The sequence below is a fragment of the Gouania willdenowi genome, chromosome 7 (assembly GCF_900634775.1).
Source record: "Gouania willdenowi chromosome 7, fGouWil2.1, whole genome shotgun sequence".
Classification (NCBI taxonomy): Eukaryota; Metazoa; Chordata; class Actinopteri; order Blenniiformes; family Gobiesocidae; genus Gouania; species Gouania willdenowi.
Window position 1 is genome coordinate 10146017 of NC_041050.1, and position 21349 is coordinate 10167365.

The 21349-nt window shown below is 39.6% G+C and overlaps 1 protein-coding gene across 3 annotated transcripts in view; it reads left to right on the top strand.

Annotated features, from left to right (window-relative positions):
• Positions 1 to 20193, top strand: part of frmd4bb (FERM domain containing 4Bb) — a 38856-nt gene extending 18663 nt beyond the window's left edge. Inside the window, exons 8-24 of one of the 3 annotated variants that reach the window (XM_028453007.1) lie at positions 413 to 496; positions 665 to 730; positions 1016 to 1073; positions 1165 to 1251; positions 4475 to 4551; positions 4666 to 4804; positions 4906 to 5047; positions 6388 to 6521; positions 6882 to 6998; positions 10395 to 10623; positions 10714 to 10767; positions 12217 to 12349; positions 13208 to 13375; positions 15125 to 15891; positions 17356 to 17491; positions 17931 to 18052; positions 19362 to 20193. In XM_028453007.1, the coding sequence (XP_028308808.1) occupies positions 413 to 496; positions 665 to 730; positions 1016 to 1073; positions 1165 to 1251; positions 4475 to 4551; positions 4666 to 4804; positions 4906 to 5047; positions 6388 to 6521; positions 6882 to 6998; positions 10395 to 10623; positions 10714 to 10767; positions 12217 to 12349; positions 13208 to 13375; positions 15125 to 15891; positions 17356 to 17491; positions 17931 to 18048 (2509 nt within the window). In that variant the 3' untranslated portion in view covers positions 18049 to 18052; positions 19362 to 20193. The remainder of the gene's footprint in view (positions 1 to 412; positions 497 to 664; positions 731 to 1015; positions 1074 to 1164; positions 1252 to 4474; positions 4552 to 4665; positions 4805 to 4905; positions 5048 to 6387; positions 6522 to 6881; positions 6999 to 10394; positions 10624 to 10713; positions 10768 to 12216; positions 12350 to 13207; positions 13376 to 15124; positions 15892 to 17355; positions 17492 to 17930; positions 18053 to 19361) is intronic. The other 2 variants (XM_028453009.1, XM_028453008.1) reach the window with 2 other exon arrangements.
• The last annotated feature ends 1156 nt before the right edge of the window (positions 20194 to 21349 follow it).

Here is a 21349-nt window from a genome sequence, read left to right on the forward strand (position 1 = left end):
CTTTATTATGCATTATAACAATCTGTCCTTGAAAAATCTCATATAGACCTTTAAATATCTCAATCATTGAAATAATGAGAACCATCTCCTGTGATGTGTTCAGGGTCATGAAAAGACATGTAAAGAGAATTGGACATATGGTCACTCTAATATTACTAGGCAGAGTTTTACTTAACAATTACTGTTTTTCTGCCAGTAATAAACACTCTAAAATTTGCTAAATTAGTCAAAGGCCAAAAATGCACAGTGGAACTTGATTTTGACACGTGTAAATTATTGATTTGATCAAATATGACATTGCTCAGTTCCATCTACTGTATGTGTAACTAACTGCAGGCAAGAAATGTTTGTCTCAAATAAGTGACATAATGAAACTCTTAAATGGTTTTAAAGGGTTTTATTTGTGTTTCAGTGATGAAAACACTCGAGCTGATTTGAAGAAACTTCCATTCCTTCCAACCAAAGTACTCAAAGAGCATCCCTCTCTCGCCTACTGGTATGTTGACGAGAAATATTACACCACATAATCCTAATGCTGTTGTGGAGATGTTGTGTTCGCACAATAAAGTACAGCTAATAAAAAAAAGAAGAATTGATAATTATAGATTTTATGTTTTCTTTACAACGTGTATTATTTAACACTGTTTCCTGTCCGACATGACAGTGAGGATCGAGTTATTGAACACTATAAGCAGCTAAAAGGAGCATCCCGAGGACAGGCCATTGTGCAGTAAGTACTAAAAGATTGTGTCATTTGATTTTTTATTTTATTTTTGAAACCAGCAACCGTGGCGTTGATTTGTCATTAGGCGTAAAGTTCATTAATCTTCCTTTCACCACCATTAAACCTCCCTCATCGCTTTCCCTCCATCCGACACGCCTTTTCTCATCATCTGATGGAAATCAATAGTTTCTCTCCAGCTACAGTGAAATCCTGGAGATTCACTGGTCAGAGAGAAAAATCACAGGAAAATGAATTAAGAATGAAACAAACCTGTGCGTTTCCTGTTTGCAGGTATTTAACATTGGTGGAATCCTTGCCAACATATGGCGTGCATTATTATGAAGTTAAGGTATGTTTTGTTAGACATAAAAAAAAATGAGGAGCGTAGATTTTTAACTGGGACTTCGGTTAAGTATAATATATCTGTTCTGGTTTTACAGGATAAACAGGGGATGCCGTGGTGGCTCGGAATCAGTTATAAAGGCATCGGCCAGTACGACCTGCAGGATAAATTAAAACCACGAAAGGTAAGACGTACAACCTCTGAAATGGCTGCTGCTGCAGTTTCTACACTGCAACCTTCTGACTGGGAATCTAATAAGGCACTGCATGGGTGGAGGTTCCTGCTGTTGCACATGAGAGGGTGACTCATCGACTCTAATTCATGAATCATCTATTTCACCTCAGCAATGTCTAAGAGCAGCAGCAGTAGCAGGAGATTGAGTCGGATTAAAATGTTTTACAGCAGAAGCTTAGATAGGAGAGTGCATGGTGGAGGTTTGGAAAGTGCTACTAAGTTTTCACTTGTTCATTGAGTCATGAAGATGTTTTAAATCCTTGGTGCGGGGGCACTAAGGAGGGCAACAATGCGGAGGATAAACTACGTGTGCATCAAGAGGAGTTGGGTTTGGGATTTTGTTGTCAATCAGACCTCATAGTGACCTAACAGAGTAATTCAACTTCCCTCTGTGTTGGTAGAAGCTAGGCTAAGGTTAAGCACTTGTTCAATGTTGTGCAATGGAAATTTTTTTCATTTTGTAATCCTCCACTGTTTTTACAAATGTTGCCTAAAACTTTTGAAATGTTCCGATTAGAAGATCTATGCCTAACAAAACACATTATTTTGCACCATATTTGTTTTATTATTTTTTTTAAATGTGCCTAATTTACCGTTTTTAGAGCCTGTGTTCCGCCATCCTCTGAAATCACATGATTGATGACATCACACACACCCATTTGCCTGTAAAAGTCCCATTGTTTTCTATTGGAGTGAAACATTCAACCTGCTTTTTAGCATTTATCATTTAGCTGCTTTTTCGGCCAAATGGTCAATTTGTGCTTTTAGTTGCTCTAAATTACCTGGAAAAGTTAAGAGGATAAAAACAGTTGTGACCCGAAACAAATCTCAGGGGACGACAGTTCCAACTCTGCGGTTTGGTAGTAGACATTAATGGCGGCAGTGGCGCAGTCCGTAGGGACATGGGTTCAAGTCCCGGTGTGGACCAAAAAAACGGAAGTTGTTCTGGTAGCTGGAGAGGTACCAGGGCACTTCTCGAGCACTGCCGAAGTGCCCTTGAGCAGGACACCGAACCCCAACACTGCTTCCTTCATTGTAAAGTGACTTTGAGTACCCAGAAAAGCGCTATATAAAATTGATGTATAATAATAATAATAATAATAATAATAATAATAATAATAATAATAATGATGAAGCAGAGAAGAAGAGCTCTCTTAAGGGGCCTTTACTAATGTTGTGTCAACCCACCAAAAGTGTTTGCGTTACCGTGTAACTCAGCAGTCCCCCCCTCCTCACTGAGGGGTCAAGGGTCAAGTTTTAAAACAGTAAAGCGGTGGTGTGTAGCTCAGTGGGTTGAGCGCCCGCCCCATGTACGGAGGCTGTAGTTCCTCACCTGCAGCCGGTCCAGGTTCAATTCCCGGCCTGGAACCCTTTGCTGTGTGTCATTCCCTGCTCTCTCTGATCCCTTTCCTGTCAAGCAACTGTCATATAAAGGCCACTAGAGCCCAAAAAATCCTTAAAAAAAACAAAAAAAAAAACGGTAAAGCATCCCCATTTTTTAAAATGAATATGGTGCAAAATAATGCATTTTGTTGGGCATAGATCTAACAAGGACATTTCAAAAACATTTAGGCCACATTTGTAGAAACAGTGGAGGATCTAATAAAATATAGAACTTGAACTTGGGGGGAGGGGGTGTACTCGTGAGTTGCCAGACACACACCTGTGTGAATAATCTCTGCTGTGATCACTATTGCTTGGGCCTGTGCAGCTCGGGGCAGATGGTAAAAAACACTTGGGTCTCAGTCGGACGAGCCCAAATACATGCATGTGCTTTAGAGAGAGGAAAGAGGGACGAGCCAGGGAGAGAGGGTTGGATCTGGGGCGGTATGGAGCATGTTTAGAGAATACCTGAAGAGACAAGTCAGGAGCTGACAGGGGACAGAAAGAAACGTGTGTTTGTATTGACAACATAACCAGAGAGGATTGAGTAACTCACCAGAGAGGACATCCAGTGTTCCGGTAAGGCTTCTTTCGCTGGTCGAGTTTGGTTGTAAAACGTTATCATTTACTTTGTTTTTTAAGAATGTACTACACAGAATATGTATAAAAAATGGGTTTATGGGAGATTGTTTTTCTTCTTCTGGATGCTTTTAGCTCAGGGGTTCTCAACCTTGGGCTCGGGAGACACTGGGAGGGGGTCGCCAGATGCCTTTAAGAAACAGAATATTTTTTGAACAATTTCAGCCCATTTATGCTTATTTGTATCCTTGTTCTGCAACTACACCAAACTTGCCGTAATTTTCATCACTTTTTCTTGCCATATTTTTGCTTCTTTTAATGCATATTTGCTACATTAGCCCAATATTTGCCACTTCTCCATCAAATTTGAATGGCTTTCTGCAATTTTTTTCCCTTTCAAGACATTTTTGGAACTTATAAACCATTTTTACCACTTTTCCCATCTAATGTTGCATATGTTGACCCATTATTGTCACTCCTTACCTCTTTTCACCATATCTCATGCTTATTTTTAATTGTTCCTCCTTCTTCATGCCACTTTTAAGCCGACACTTACCACTTTTTCTCTCAGTTTTTGATCACGTTAATTTGCAACTTTTAACCAATTTCTGTGGTTTTTTAAATCCTTTTTCACTACCTTTTTTAGGCAAAATTACTTATAGATGGCCATGTCTCCACATGACTGTTCTTCAATGTTCATGTCTGTGTTCAACCACCTTCAGGTACAGTGGGGGTTCACGGGTTTTGGCACCTTTAGTTTGGGGGTCGTGGGCTGAAAAGGTTGAGAACCACTGGTTTAGATTACGATCTCATCCAGATGTGTCGTGAGTGAGTGAGTAACTCCAAACAGGCTGTTCATACCTGGCTGTATTCAGAGAGCAGCTGGGTGAAACACACTGTCACATTCCTTTACGTGACTTCCCTCTGCGCCATGCGCTGTTCGCTCTTTAACACCTGTATTTATGACAGACTTGGCATGCCAGGCAGCCCAGACAGTAATGGCAGTTGATGCTAGAGTCTGGCTGCATTATAATGAGTCAGGGAGAGACAGGTGAGCCAAAGTCACCGTTTAATAGCAATGTTTACCAGTTGCAACCCTCTTACTTATTTTTAAAAATGACACAAAAGCCTCTGCTCACGTACACTGTGTTTTAATGCCATTTTTTTCAGTACAGTTGAAAACAATGTGAACTGTTCATTTCTTCTTTTAGTTATACCAGTGGAAGCAGCTAGAGAACTTGTATTTTCGAGAGAAAAAGTTTGCAGTTGAAGTGAATGATCCGCACAGGTGAGCAGCAGGGTTTCTTTTCCTTAAATTCATGTTAGAACAATAAGATCTAGATTTGATTTATGTGAGCGACAGTAAAAAACCTGATTTTCCTTTTATCTGTGGTTTGTTCAGGAGAGCAGTAACCAAACGCACTTTTGGGCAGACAGGGTTGCTCATCCACACCTGGTATGCTAGTCATTCTTTGATTAAGACCATCTGGGTCATGGCTATCAGCCAACACCAGTTCTACTTGGATAGAAAGCAAAGCAAAGTAAGCGTTTGCTTTGATTTACTGTTTGTTGGTGATTATCACCTGTTGCAGAAACCGAAAGCATCCCACTACTTTTGGTTGACCCACTTTTACTCTTGTAGGCTAAGGTGGGAACAACAAGAACTTTGGAGGAAGTTGCCATGGACATCACTGAGCACGGTGGAGCAAAAATAAACAAACTGGGGGATGTGGGCTTGAAGAATAACTGCATAACAGCAAGCAATGGGAGCTTGGTGTCAACAGGTTAGTTGAGAACTTTTTATTAGGACATCCATCCTTTAATTTATACCAGTAAGAAATTTTTATCCCCATTAATAATGAAACAGTAGGTCTTAATGTATGGGCACCCCTGTTATTTTGAAAAATCGCTATTAAAGGTGCAAACCAGATCAGATCCAAATAAAAAGTTGGTGTGGTAAATGAGTAACCAACCCTACACAGTTAAGTCAAATTTCATAAAGATCTGTCAATTACCAACCGAGAAATGAATTTTTGTAATTTTGCCAATAATGAGAGACAATGGATTTTTTGATTTAATACAAACTGATCCAGAATCAGTATGTTGATCCGGATCATCTCCAAAATGTAATTGAATCTTCCTTTGCCTAAGGTTTATCTTTGGTTAAAAATCATGTCGAAATCCGTTTAGGAGTTTTGACGTAATCCTGCTAACAAACATGGAAAAAGATAAATAAATGCTGCTAAATAAATATATTTATTTAACCTGCAGAGTCTCATTGAGATTAAGAATCTAGTTTTCGAGAGAGTCTTGGAAGCAGTTAGTTTATGAGATTTGGCCCACAGTGGATAGACAGTGGATATTACCTTCTGGGCAGAGGTAATTAGTGAAACACACATTTAATACTCAAGACCTTACCTTACATACAATTTTACTAAGATGCTCAGATTTTCAAAGTTTTAACATTTTTCTAGATTTTGTTTCAGAGTTTACTCATTTCTGCTCCTGTTTACCCTTTTTCATTATCTTCCCGTTTGATCGGCTATTAAACTTCATGAAATCATGCCAAAACGTGACTTTGCTAAAGTTGTCAAACATTAGATCATTCGTTCCAAAATGGAAAAAATGTGTAAATGTGTGATATTGTCCCAAAACATGTCTGTGAGGGTTTAGTTTGTTTCATACTGGTATTTCCATTTCAGGAGGCAAACTGGAAATGGACATTTCCATCTCTGATTGCCTGCTTACAGTGACAATTATATTAATGTATTAAGTGTCATATTGCAGTTTATACTGATTTTGAAAATATATATTTAATGATTAGGAATAATAACACATTTTCCATTTGAAGTGAATTTAGTTTTTCCCATCGGTTTTCCGCAATTATCCAAGCTCTTTAGGAACCCTAAATAACATTCTGATCAGGAATTCCCTTACTGTCATTAAATATCAGAATCTTGTTCAAGAGTCATAAAAATAACCATTTTCATGAAAATATATATACTGTACTTAATGGCCTATTGAGTTGTTTTTTGTGCCACAGTGTTTCTACCCACTGTACCTGTACGTACTGTATGTACGGTACGCTGTGCTTTAATAAAATGTGTGTATTGTGTATTTACAGGTTCTGCCGACTCTGAAATGAGTGAGGAACAGAAGAAAGAGAAGCTGTCAGAGCTGAGAAAAAAAGAACAAAACATTCAAGATATTTTAGCCAAAAAAACAAAGGAGCTGAAAAAGATCTGTCTAAGAGAAGCGGTGAGAGAAACGAAAAATTTATATTTTTCATTTATCTTTTCATCTATTGATTATCTTATTCCGGTTACTCTGGTAGCAAGTCTCAACAGGGCCATTTACAGGCCTCAGAGAAAGTCATTTCCTACTGAGGTCAATAAACACACTCTCAATAATTCAACGTAACCTAACACGTTTTGGGACTAACCATAACAATCTGCAGTTACCTGTTAATATTCAGTTTGGGAATCAGTGGTACCTACATGCCTTCTTTCTTACCCGGAGTAACTTTACTACCATTAAGGCAGAAAAACATGCCTTTTTTCTCTGAATCAGATTCACCTTGGCACAGTGTATGAAGAGCTTCTTGTGTTGTAATTTCAGGAGCTCACAGGCAAACTGCCACAGGAGTATCCCCTCTCATCAGGTGAAAGACCACCACAGGTCAGAAGAAGAGTTGGCACTGCTTTCAAGTTAGATGACCTCTTCCCCTACCATGAGGTATTCAACTCATGAATTTCACAAGTGTTTTTTTTGTGTCATTATTTTGATGGTGTTATCTTACACTTACACATTGCGTGTTTCCACAAATGAGTGCATTTCTGTAATGTCGCTGGTGTTTCAACACTTTTTTATTGCTCCACTTCTGCAAAAACTACAAGTATATAAATTGTGGCGTTAAAGCCAAGGCACTTCCCATCAGTAGCAAAAAACCAACTAAAAGAACAATCATTACATACAGTATGGTGGTCAACATATTTGTACAATTTAAGACAAAAATAAGACAAGATATGGTGATAGCTTCTTCATTTCAAGTAAAACTGAACTTTCCAGATCAGCCATTCTCACTAAAAAAAATGTATTATGCCATTTGGAACCCAATTGATTCAACCCTAGAACACTATCGTTAAAATTAGTAACACTGTAAGATTTGGAGGCTTGTGGTGAAGGCATTTAACGCTTTTATTTTCCATGAACCACAAAGTGCTGGTGCAATAGTGTCAAAAACAGTGCTGGTAGTTGCAGAAAAAAATCAGATATACAAAAAGTAAGCCAAAACTAATGTAGAACTGGACAAACTATCAAAAAGTAACCAAAACTTTGGTAAACTTGCGTAACAAAAATGAGGCATTTAACAGGCCTATGCCAAAATGCTCTGGAGCATACTGCACTGCCAGAGGAGCTTCAGCCACTCCTTATATACTGGAAGCTCCTCCTACAAGACAAACCAAATGTTAGTCAGTAACCAAGATAACTAACACTTTTAATAATTATCTTATTTTGAAATAATGTTAATATCAACTATATTTATACATATAACCCCTATGGCATTTATGGATTAAAACTATTAATTTATTTTAAGGCTTCCGCTAAGCATAAACATTTAACCCAAAATACCCCTGGTTCCAGTTTACCATTATGGTATGATCCAATTTACCCATCTCTACTTGAGTAATGGACCCCTCCCACCTCAGGTTTGGTCACACAACAGGTAACACAGAGAGGTTAAGTGCACAGATAACAAATTGTCACGGTTCCAGTAAAACTCTCTAAACTACGCCATGTCTGTTGTTTCTAAGTGTAGTAGAGTTTATCACATGAGCTCTGTGCACCTGCTAGTTTAGCTTGTTAGCAGCTATGTTGCTGATGCTAAGTGCCACTTTACAACTCATGCACAGGGAAGAAACAGTTCAATAAGCAAGTATGGCAACACAGACTCAACTCATGAAAAAGAACACCATTCTGTCTGCGGGCATGATGTTAAAAAATAATAGAAATAATGTCTTTAGCTGTGACAATAATCTGAGTGCAGCATACATCACGCTAGTCTTGGCTTAGCCCCATGACAAACACCATCACTATTGCATCACTATACATGACGAATTAGAGTTGTGGGTTTTTTTTTTTTTTTTTTCCACCATGCCATGCCTCGCAAAATGAAAAAAACCTACCATGGGTGGACTGAAATTACTGAAAAGTTTGAAATTTAAGAAGAAAAAAAAATCTTAATTATTGTTCTTGAATGTTTTCTGTTGCCCTTTTTGATCATGAAAAGCACATTGAATTGCCTTTAATCACCATATGAATTTCCTTGGAAATCACCATTTTGTGATATTTATTCACAACAACTGGGCTAAGAAAAGAGAGCAATTTCTGGACCACTTTTACTTACTTTTTTTTTTTTTTTTTTTTTTTTTTTTTTTTTTTTTTTTTTTTTTTTTTTTTTTACCTTGTCTGCACATGCTGTCGAAGGTTAACACTACAAGAAGTGCAATCTTTTAACAGCAATGCATATTTTATTATTGCAATTAAATAAATTTATTTATTTCATTGCATAATTGTGACCATCACCAGCCCTCCCTAGGGAAGGGTAAGAAATACTTTATTAAAGGGAGGATGTAAAAAAAAGAGAGGGCAGTGTTTACACCAAGGTGAGGGGTTGGAGGGGGGTGGGGAAGTTAACAGGGAAGAGGGATACAAGATAGGATATGGAATGAGTGGGGAATAGTTGTTAGGTTCCAAGTGATGCGATGTGAAATTGTGGTTGTGTATATTGTGCAGTTTGGTGACCAGTGTGCGGTTTAGGAATAATAGTGGTGGCTGTGAACAGAGGAAGAGGTGAGTGGAAATTCCATAAAACAGGTATTTGGGAACAAGGTGCAAGGTGTCTAAGGTTGAGCCCAGTATGAGTGTTATCCCACAGCCCAAGGCCAGTGCATACATGACAAATGTATTTCCAAGAACCGCCACTGCAAAACCCACGAGCCGCCCCCGGGCCCGAAGAAGCAGTCAGGCCAGCAGCGAGAGCGGGCAGCCTAAGGGCCCCCGGCGACCACCCCACGGCCAAGCAGCCCCCCGCACGCCCCCAAGGTCCCAAGCCGAGAGGCAGCCATCGCCCCCCCCATACACACCCGAGAAAGCCCCAAGGAGCCAAGGACCCAGCGCACCACGCCACCGATCCCACCCCCAACCCCCAGACCCCCCACCCCACCGACCCCCCCCCCCCCCCCACACCCCCGCGCCCAACCCCCCGAGGGGAGGGCCCAGAGAACTCCCTGCCCGAGGCCCCAGCGGAGGAACCGAAGCCCACGCCCAGCAGACGACCAGAGCCGCGCCGAACGGGCAGCCGGCGGGCACCCGCCGGCGAGCCCAGAGCCAGCAGGGGCCCGACCCCAGGCCAGAAGGACCCGGAATGGATGCAGCACCAGGAGCAGCCCGCCCAGGGAGGACGACCACACCCCAAGCCGCATAAGGCACCAGGGGGCCGCTGGGAGTCCCCCCGCCGGCCCCCAGGCACCCCAACCTAGCCCCCCATGGCGCCCCAGATCACCCCCTGCTGATGCCGCCCGCGCCACGAGCTTCAGTTTTTTTTAAAGCAAGGGCCCCCCCCAAGGGCCAAGCCAGACCGCCCCGCCGGGATGTGGCCCCCTGTTCGGGCCCCGACACCCTGCCTCACGGGGCACTGCCCAAGCAGGGGCCGTACCAGTAGGTACGCAAGGGCGCGGCACGCGCCACCCGCCCCGAAAGACCCCCGCCACGACCGGCCCGGCCAGCAGGCCAAGCACCACTTTTACTTACTTGATTTCTTAGATCCAGTCAGTACATACAGTTGAGAAATAACGGGACACTATGATTTTGCCAAGTAAAAAAACACCCAAACATGTGACTGTACGAAAAAGTGGGCTTTGGAGTCGGAGAACATCCACTCCTTATCGATTATGTCGACTCATCAATGCAGCCTTAATTACACATTACTGTAAAAGCTTCCGATTAGAGAGGAACCACAACCAGTAGATCCCAAACACATACAATACACACAATGCAAAAACCTGAATACAGAAGCCATTTTGTTGTGGGTTACTGATACATACAGATGTGTTTGTGTGATTCCCACAGGACCCAGTCCTGAGAAACCTGGAGAGCAGATTTGCCCTTCAGCAGAAGATCGTGGAGGCGGCTAAAAAACTTGCAAACGAGGCCGAACTGTGCAAGACGGTGAAGAAGAAACGGAGAAGAAATTGTCTGGACGCTATGCACAAGCTGCAGCTGATCGAGGACGAGATGAACCAGTACAGAATCAAGAAGGGAAAAAAGCCCACGCAGCGAGCCTCGGTGATCATCGCAGGTGCGGCTTGTGCTGACCTGCTGTCTGTGACTGCATTTGTCATTGGGCTTGTTTGCAATAAACTTGGAGTTGTTATTTTCTCTCACACAGATGAACTTGTCCGGTCAGACTGTAGCTCTTTGTCTAGTCTCCCTCTGGATGATGGTGAGTCAGAGCGTGTCTGTTTAATTTATTAAACCTGGTGCTACACTCACAACGCTGCTCTCACTATTCAATCGATTGTTCAGCACACACAGTGAGACAACTCACTCAAAATTAACACACTAGCATGCCAATGTTAACAAACTCTTATTGTATAATGTAACCCTCCATAAGTGAGTGGATAAGTGGATACATGGTAAAGAAATTCCTGACCTGAGTCCAAATGTGTTGAGGAAGGGACTCTTTTTATTTCATCTCATTCTGTTTTTCAGTTTGTCTGGTTTTTTAAATCCTACCCGACACACTTATCAATGAATTTGAGGGAGATTTATTTTAGAAAACAGATTAAATGGGGTAAATGTGTTTTTAAGTGAGAATAACTAAACATGCGTGTCACTGGGGGGGCATGAGAGTTACCGGTACTTCTTCTCAAGTTGTGGTTCTCAACCCTTTCAGCCCGCAACCCCTAAAATAAAGGTGCCATAGACTGGGGACCCCCACTGTGCCTGAAGGTGGTTAAACACATACATGAACATTGAAGAACAGTCATGTGGAGACATGGCCATCTATAAGGGGGAATAAAGGGGAGAGCTTTTGGGGGTCCATCCATAAAGACAGCAAAATGATGGCTATGAATCTGTGATAACCACATGTATTCATTTATCTTAATAATATCCACTGTTATCCAGGAAGTTTGTTATTATTTGAGCCATAATCTTCTTGTTAAAAATTGGTTAAAAGTTGCAACTTTGAGTGGCCAAAAAAAAAAGGACAGAAAAAGCGGGAAAAAAGGTTCAACTGTCAATATTGGCTTCTAATGTAATTTAAAAAACGAATTTGTTTAAACCGGCAGATAATGGGAATAACAAATCGTGAATGTGGTTAAATTGGCAAAAATAAGCATGAAATATGAGGTTAAAAGGGACAATAATAGATCAGCGTATGCAATATTAGGTGGGAAAAGTGTTTGTAAGTGCCTGAAATGTCTTGAAAGTGCAGAAAAGGCACTGAAAATTGAGGGAGAAGTGGTAGAAATGGGAGTAATGTAGCAAAATGCATTAAAAGGAGCAAAAATATGGCAGGAAAAAGTGATGAAAATAGGATAGAATATGGCAAGTATGGTGTAGTTGCAGAAAAAGAAAATAATTGAAATTCTTAGTTTCTTGATGGCATCTGGCGACCCCGTCCCAGTGTCTCGTGACCCCAAATGGGGTCCTGACCCCAAGGTCGAGAAGCACTGTTGTAAAGTAAGGTTTGACCTTAAAGATAATATATATTTTTTTTAATTTTCTCCTCATGAGTCTTATGCTTTTGTTTGTATGCGATAAAACTTTACATATTTTGGAGTGTATTTCTGTCAAAGATGTAGAATTTTTTGATGAACTGTGTGCATGAATCACTTATCTCAACATATTAAACTTAAAATGTGCTTCTTTTTTTTTTATTAATCAGATGACTCAGACAGTGCCAGTCAGAGGCCGCGATCCCGGTCAGTCCAAGGCTCCCCTCAGCTGAGTCCAATGCGATCACTCGGAGGTGAATACACATCTCCACAGGAAAATCACCACAACAAGACCAACAGCAGGTTTGGAAAAACACTCTTTATGCTGAACATTCTGCCCACTTCTTTTCTGTTTTAAGTTTAATTAAAGCTGCTACCCACGATCATTTTTTCGATAAAATCATAGCGTTCGCTTCATAGATCAATGAATCGAACATTATTTACTAAAAAGAAAGGAAAATGGTTAAAATAGCTGCTCGAAATTGCTGCTGATATCGTTTCAAAATCACAGAGAATACCAGGAAGAAACTTGAAGAAAAATGGTGTCAAGTGAATCAAACAAGAAATCACTTCTATGTATCCATTTAAGGGACTTCATATCTCACAATGCAATTCTTAAGATATTTTGACAAACGGGAGCGTTTACGGTGGAGATGAAAGCACACTTTCAACTTTTTCCTTTCTTTTCGGAGTAAATGATGTTGGATTCATTGATCTATGAGGGCTACACTATGAATTTATCCAATGTAAAATTGGCGTGGGTAGCTACGGAAGCATATTGCATTCACTTGTAAAAAAAAAACTGTTTTTTCTGAATAATACATTTTTTTGGTTTGTTTTTCAAGCTATTGTTTCATGTTGGATTAATGATGGATGCTCCTTGCGGGATTTCCAAGTATCTTGATAATTCAGAAAAAAAAATAGCAAGGAAAATATTACTCGGAAAAACGGAAGAAGAAAAAATTAGCAAGGAAAACTGAATGCAATACGCTTCCGTAGGTAGCAGCTTTAACCTTTTTTTTTTCTGCAACATTTCCCTTTTTATTTCAAGCTGAAGTGTCACACACTGGCCCACTATATTTGTTGAATCACATTTGCAGCCTCACTCCTTTCTCCTTTTTTTGTTGACCCTCCTTATTTTACCACTGCACTTTTTTTTAGATTAGCTTTTGAAAGCCAAGAGACTTCCTGTTACTACCAGAATCCACGTGAGGTTTCCTCAGCCCACAGTAGTCCATATAAAACCCTTCCCAGACCTCCTAGAGATCCACGCAGCATGCCTCACACCCCGGTCATGACCCGCAATGCCTACAGCAGCAGCCAGCTCAGGTGTGATTCTTACCCCCCTTCCCCACCCCTGCTTTCTACCTCCTAACATATCCGCTCACATTGGCTCTCATTTATCAACCTTACGTGAAAACAGGTGCAAATCTGAGTTCACATTTGGTCGTACAACAGCACCAACGTGTGACTCATGAAACATTCGTGTTTGACCAATCCCAGCGTACAAATGATTGGTATTGATAAATGTCGTGGCTGACTGTGATCGTCATTAACTTGTTACGCCCACTGAGGTCTGTCAGGGACCAAACAACAAAGGCGTGAACACAAGTGTAGATTTCAAAAATAGGATTGAATTTATTTACAAAAATCTTCAGTTAACAGTAAAGTAAGTCCAAACAAAACTGATTAACTGAGGTCAACACAAAAAACATAGGAACTTAACTTCTCCTAACATACCAACTGGTGAAACCTATAATTTAACTAATAAGAGCAATTTATCTAAAGATAACTATGAGCATAATCAAACATTCAAATATAACTCTAAACTAACATTTCTAATTCCCTATTAAATTACTGAAACAAATGAAAAAGACAGCTTCCTTCTCCCAGTGGCTCCCCCAAGATGGTAGCTTCTGCTTTAACTCCGCCCTCTTTTAGTAGCCACCTTTGATGATGCCACTGTTTATTTTCTGGGGTGAGCTGCAAACCAAACAAAACGCAGTGAGTTTCAACTGAAAGAAATATTACTGACAAAATGTTAATAAACATATTTGAAATAATAAACTGTGTGTTGTGTTTGAGAAAAATAACTTAAATGGAGCCACATAGTGTGGCCTCCACAAGGTCAAACACAAAAATAAGCTTTTCCAAGATGAAAATTGGCATCCTCACATCTGAGGTGGAGCAAAATGAAGATGTGCTTTTTGAAAGTGTGAAAAATGGAAGTCAAGAAGCGCATTTAAGCGCTATGACTGAACAAGTGACGTCTGCCCCCCTGTGTGCGCTGCGAGCAATTTCACAACAGAGCTCCTGGAGACACACACGGAAATGACGTTTATATCGGCTTCAGTCCACACGCTTTTGGCAATAAATATCACAATACAATGAATTAATGATCGAAACGTATTAAAAAATCTTAAAAAATGATCATTTTTAACATTACATCACATTATCGATTACTGCAGCGCATTTGTAAAAGTTTAAGGAACTATTTACATATAAAAGCATGAATGAGATTAAATAGGACCTCAACTCCAAGACAGAGCATAGCAGCGCGTTCCGTTTGTGTGTGTGCGCAGTGGGTGAACCTATGCATACCTGCTCGGTTGTTTATTAGCAGGGTTATACAGTATACTGTGGAAGGAAAACCAAAAAAGTGATATCGGTCATAACGTGGGCTTTTTAGAAAAAATAATTTTAATGTGTTTAATTTTTTTTTAATAATCCTTTTTGATCTGTTCTGAATGTGTGTCTGCTTATGTTTAAATGGCAGCTAAGGCTTGTTTAATACTTTATTTTCAGTCTCAGTCAGATTTTGCTGTGCTGAACCACGAATCCACACAATTAGATTTGCATACACGAGCTCAGACCAGGCGTGAAATCTGATCGTAAGGTGTGTTCACGTCAGAATGAATAAATATCAAAGCTTGCGTGAATACGGTCGAACGCACGTCGTACACTCAGATCTGTACGTACAAACGGTTGATAAATGAGGGCCATATAAACTAACATTCACAAATGTATAACTAACCCTAACCCTGAATGTGTTTAAAACGTGTGTGCTCTCCTCCTCAGGTCGGAGGGATCTGCTCATTGCTTCAGGCATCGTAGTGGAAGTCTGGAGTCTCAGCCTCGACTAAAAAGAGACGCGGATAAGTCTGTTTTCATCTTGTCTCCTTCCCACCGCAGCAACAGCACCGAGGTGTTGGAGGACTGCTCCTCCTACACCAGCCAGTCCAGTCTGGACTACTGCGGCCCAGCTCACTCCCACTACAGTACACTGGACTCTCGCACTTCCACCATGCACCGCCTTCACAGGAAAGTAGAAGTGTATGGTAACACTGGGAGCATGCCAAACTTGGTCCAGCACCATTCAGGTTGTACCTACCCATGTGAAACCTCATCACACTACTCACCCAGTGCCTACTACATTGCTGGATACCCGTGTCCACACATGGAGCCGTACTCCAATGGTGCCTATGTGTATGAGAATGAAGTGGAAGGCCACTATAATGTCAACCCCTCCTACCAGGTGAACGGCTATCATGGACACGACAGATTCAGACATTACAGCAGTGACGGGCCAGATAGTCTCTCACAAAACCCGTATGCCACAGTGAGGCCACCACGAAATAGAGAGGGGCCCAGAAATGAACTTTTGGCCAAGAACATGCACAAGGCCCTGGTGGCAGAGCACCTGAGAGGTTGGTACCACCGGAGCCGGGGCCACAAGGACGGAGGTAGTGGGTATGACTATGATGGAGGTTCTCAGGTCAGCCTGGGGTACCAAACTTTACCAGCAGCCTTCAGCCACTCCAGTCGGACCACTTCTTTCTCTTCAGGTGTGATTATTTTTACAAATATAAAGTCAAAATTGTTTTCATTAAGGGTTTGGTACAGTAATATTCTGTATGGAATGCATTACCAAATTAATTGAAATATAGTCGTAATGTGTAAATATTTTCTTTTTTTAAAATGTACAAAGATATCATGATGGAAAAGTACATAGGTGATTTTGCTCTACAGAAGAGTGTATGAAAGGGAAAAGTAAAGTGCATTTTCTATATTCTCTGTCAGTATCAAGAACATGTATGTATGTATGTTTTTTTGCTTTCATTATCAATTAATATTGTATTTCGAATTATAAATGTCAAATGGGGGGGCTAAATATAAGCTAGGGCTTTTGCCCCTGTTCCCTTGGTCTGAGTGTAGACTGTTTATGCTCTGACTCTGACCAAAAAACCAAACTAAACATTTTTCCAAATAGTCGTCCTCTGTACAGGGAGAATCATTGGCTTTACTCTCAAACATTGATGGGAGGATGTATTCGGTGCTGTTTGCTGATGATGTCATTCTCTTAGCTCTATTGGAAAGTCTCCACTTCTTAAAAAAGTCCTATCACAGCTACGTGTGAAATGGCTTGGAGCAAGATTAGCACGTGCAATTCTCAGGCTTTGATCCACACCCAGAAAAGGATAAACTGAGCTAAATCAGAGCATATTCTGCAACAATGTGTAAGTTGTGGAAACAATGGCAGAAGCTGAAAACTTCACCAATGGTTACAAGCTTTCATATTGACTGTATAAACGAATTTAAGACAAATTAATGTAAAACAGCATGTTCTATATCATTGTTGTTAAAAATGTGTAAACATAAAAATAAATCTAAATTTTAATCTAAATATAAATGTTAAATTTAAATCTAAATGTTAATCTAAATATGAATGTTAAATCTAAATCTAAATGTTAAATCGGTCACCGAGTGTCAAGCTAAATGTTACAAAGTGGGCTGGTCAGCGCCTGTCTATCACAAGGCAACTTTGCATAATTTCTAAACATTTAGCTTTACACTTGGTGACCGATTTAACATTTAGATATGAATGTAATATTTAGATTTACATTTAACATTTACCTTTAGATTTAACATTTAGATTTACACTTGGTGACCGATTTAACATTTAGATATGAATGTAATATTTAGATTTACATTTAACATTTACCTTTAGATTTAACATTTAGATTTACATTTCACATTTACATTTAGATTTATTTTTCATGTTTACACATTTTTATCAATGGTATAGAACATGTTGTTTTACATGAATTTCTGTTCAAATGAAAGAAAAGTTCATTACATTTGGAACCCCATTAAAGAACCGGATTTTTCTTAACAATTATAAATTGCACTTTATTTTTTTTTCTTTTAGCTCTTTCTATGGCCTTCGTGTTAGAGTTTGGGTCTCAGATTTAAGTTTGTTATGCTGTTGCATGGACTGATTAGTTCTGCTCTTCTCATGCTTTTTTTAGTGTCGTCCGCCGACAGCACTGGAAACTGGCGCAATCATCTGGCAGTAGGCCTGACAGACCTTGATTGTGACACACCTCAGCACCCTCACTCTGGGGCCCAGACGACTCTCTACAACCGCAGCCCGACACACAGAAGGTGAGCGCTCTAGTCACACAGCCAATCAGATGATCAGCTGGATCTGAAAGAGTGATCACATTTTTATTGCTTATTTCACACGAGTAGGTTGATATATTGCATATTTGCCGTTTATACAGAAGTTCTACTCCACATGTGTCAAACTCATGGACCGAGGGCCAAATCTGGCCCTTTGAAGCATCCAATTATTATTGCTAGAACATTGCTGGTTTCTTACATATTTTGTATTTTATGTATATGTAGAAGTGCAAACTAGGGCACAGTAATGTTGAAATTGCTTGTTTTCTGGCATATAATCTGTGGCCCTCTTGAGATCAAACTGCTCAGTATTTGGCCCCTGAACTAAAATGAGTTTGACACCCATGTTCTACTCAAATGTATTCACAAGGGTGCTGTTTTTCTCCCTCCTTTATTATTATTTGAATGCTCGCATGTGCAGAATTTCTCCAGAAAACAAAGAGTCTGACACAAAGCCTAAAAAATGTGAGTCAGTAGATGGGACTGGTGCTGAGGCCACTAGTGCAGATGAACCATCAGGCAACAGTTCTAGTGCTTAAAAGGGTGAGACCACCTGGAGCGGTTTGCTTTGTGTTGTGTTGGTGATCACCTCCATCGTGAATTTTCACCTTTATTCATATGAAACGCCTGTGTGTAACTGAAAAGAATTGTTTCAGACATTTGGGTTTGCTTAGGTTTGCTTGTGTCTGAATAATGCAAGAGTTGTTGTATCAATACTTATCATTTGGAATTAAATGCATGCATTTTATTCGGATCAATCGGCTGCATTTATTTCTTTTCTGTTTTCAGGGTCGGGGTCAATTATAATTGTAATCGCTGAATTGATAACTGATTACAATAATGGTGTAATTGTAAATTTAAAAATCTGTTGCTTTTGTAATCGTAATTGAGATCAGATATTTCACTTTGAATCTAATTGCCATGAAAATTCTCTAAAAAAACCTCAATTATAATTTCACACAAAACTTGTTACAGTTCTATGTACAGTTTTATTTTCATTTGGTTTATTTAACAGGGACAGTGTACATTAATATCCAGATAAAAAATTTACCAGATTTAGCCAGAAGTCGATTTTTCATCTGTAGTCCCTGGACAGAATGTTCAATTGTCACCCTAAAATAATACAAATGAAAGGAAATATACAATAAATTATACAGTGAAAACTGTAGCAACATAATAACATATCACACTTCCATATTACATTTTATTGAAAACAATAGAAAATAAACAGTATTTGATAAGAGACAATCTTCATATATTAAATGACAAGTTCATAAAATTCTATAAAGTTCTACACATATGTATTTAAAAATGTGTTTCATATCAAGTTTTCCAACTAACACAAAAAGGGCTCAGGCCTATATTTTCATTGATTAGGAAGCCTAATCAGGTAAACAAGAGATAGGAAATAAATTAGAAGATAAATATTTGTTTTTAGTGTATTTTACAAATGTTTTAGGACCTGTTATCATAAGAGATGCTAACAGAAAGCTAACACTAGAGGAGGGTTAACTTTTATTAGGTTATTTAATTCTGGCTTAGTTATTGTGATTATTCTTAAATGCACTTTAGTAATTGAGAACCAATTTGTAATTGACTTCCTGAGGATGAAAATAATTGTAATTTAATTGTAATTGGAAAAAATCATGGTCACTGATGTAATTGTAATTGAATTGTAATGGAACATGGGTAATTAAAGACGTAACTGTAACTGAAAAATGTAACTGATCCCAACCCTGTTTATTTTATGTACGCCATCTCCACTCATCAGTTGTTACCACTCCTCATGCATGTTTCTACCTTTCTTTAAACATAACTGAACTATATATTCGTATCTTTTCACCATGTGTAGATTTCTCAATAATGGAGGCTACATGAGCATCCACTGAAGAGGACGGAACTAAACAATGGCATAAATCAAAGACAGACAAGGCTGCACACTAAGGAAATTAAGTCAAAACACAGGTTGTACATAGACTTTCCAGTCTGGGATCATGATTTCTATAGATTTTAACCAATAGGTGTCCTTAGTTTTAAGGTATTGTTTTCAGACAGTGAGAAAACTTCCGATTGACTTTCTTATGTGCCTTGGTTGAAACAGAATCGTTGAAGGCAGATGAGAATGTGTCACAAATCTTGAAGATGTTGCACAAACACACCGGATTCAGACCTTACTGTGTATTGAGATATTGAAAATGTATTAAAGAAGAATTGTTTGCGTGTTTTTTTTTTTTTTTTTTTTTTTTTTATTCTCCCATATGTATTTTCACAAGAATCAAGCTTCTGCCTTATTTAAAACAGAAAACTGTAAAAAGGAAATCATTGATTTTATCCATTTCAGACTTAAGGCTTGAATAGCGTGAGCTGGTATGTTTGTCGCTAGAACAGACTGTGTATTTCATTCATTTTTCACCACTTCATTTAAAAAAAAAAAAACTGTGAATCAGAATGTAAAAATATCATTTCTAGAGACATGAGTCTTTGTTAGTGTTTTTAAATGCATGTCAAGAAAAAATTGAAAAGAAACTTTTTTTTTTTTTAAGAAATTGAGAAATCACTGCCATGTCCATCCATGTATTGTGTTTTTGTTTTCTCACATTTGTACAGTCAGCGTGTAGTAACATGGTGTTGTCAGAAAATATTTTTCACTGGGATCAAGGCGGTCAATAAATATTTGTGTGTCACATACTTGATTTTTTCCTCAACCTTAATGTCACAAAGTACATAAAAGGTCTTGTCTCGTCATCTGTCGCTGTTTATCCTGTACAGGGTTGTAGTGGATGCTGATATTTAGCATATGGTAGGATAATCTGCCTGGATAGGACACCAGATTATCTCAGGGCCAGTAAGCAAATGATATTAAAATGTAAGTACGCCCCCCAGGTTTTTGCTGACCTGCCACTGGGGGGAAATTCGAAAAATGCCTTGATTACAGGCAGTCACAGCAGCCCCGCCACAAAAGCGCTGCACAGTTCTGCATAGAGCTGTCAATCTATAGAGAGCATTCACTCTGACGACTAAAAATATTACATTTAAATACTTAGACTAAAATGTGAAGAGTGGGAACTAGGATTAATAAACTATGTTACTTCATACTTAATCATATGTATTAAAGGTCCCATGTCATGCTATTTTTCACCCATCTCCATTTGTTCTAAGAACCCCAAAAACATAGTATCTGAGGTTTATTTTCCCAAACTCACCTGTTTCCAGAGTTTTAGCCTCTGAAAAGTCACTTTCTGAGCAACTCTACACAAACTTTGCAGCCTGCTTATGCATATTCATGAGTGGGCGTGTCTATAGACGGGACACTGACTTCCTCCTCCCCGCACGGTGACGTAGGGCCAGAGGACGGCCCGCCCTCCTCCCACCCACTCCATAACCGAGCTCATGCTGCTTTATAAACACGAGACAGAGAGTGGGGGCGGGGCGTTCACTGGTACATACATAGACTGTAGAAAATACATACATAGCACTGCACGAAGGACGCTGAAATGCTCACCTTCGTGGGCGTGTCTGTTTACATGTCAATCACGGCAGAGAGCTTCTTGGAGGCGTGGCTTCTTCAGCTCAGTGCCGCATCAAATTCGTCATCAAAGTGGGAACGCGTCATCAAATTGGAGCGAGGTGTTTGTGCTCACCCTGCAGTAAGAAAGGAGCAAATCACCCTCAACCTAACGATTGAGGGAATCAATGAAAAAACACTTTGGGCATGTGTATGAAGCCCTAATAGCACTTTATGATGTTTAAAGCGCAGAAAAGTCAATTTAGCTTAACATGGGCCCTTTAAGCAGAAAAAAGTTGTTATGACTAGCACTATCAGCAACATACAAAACCCTG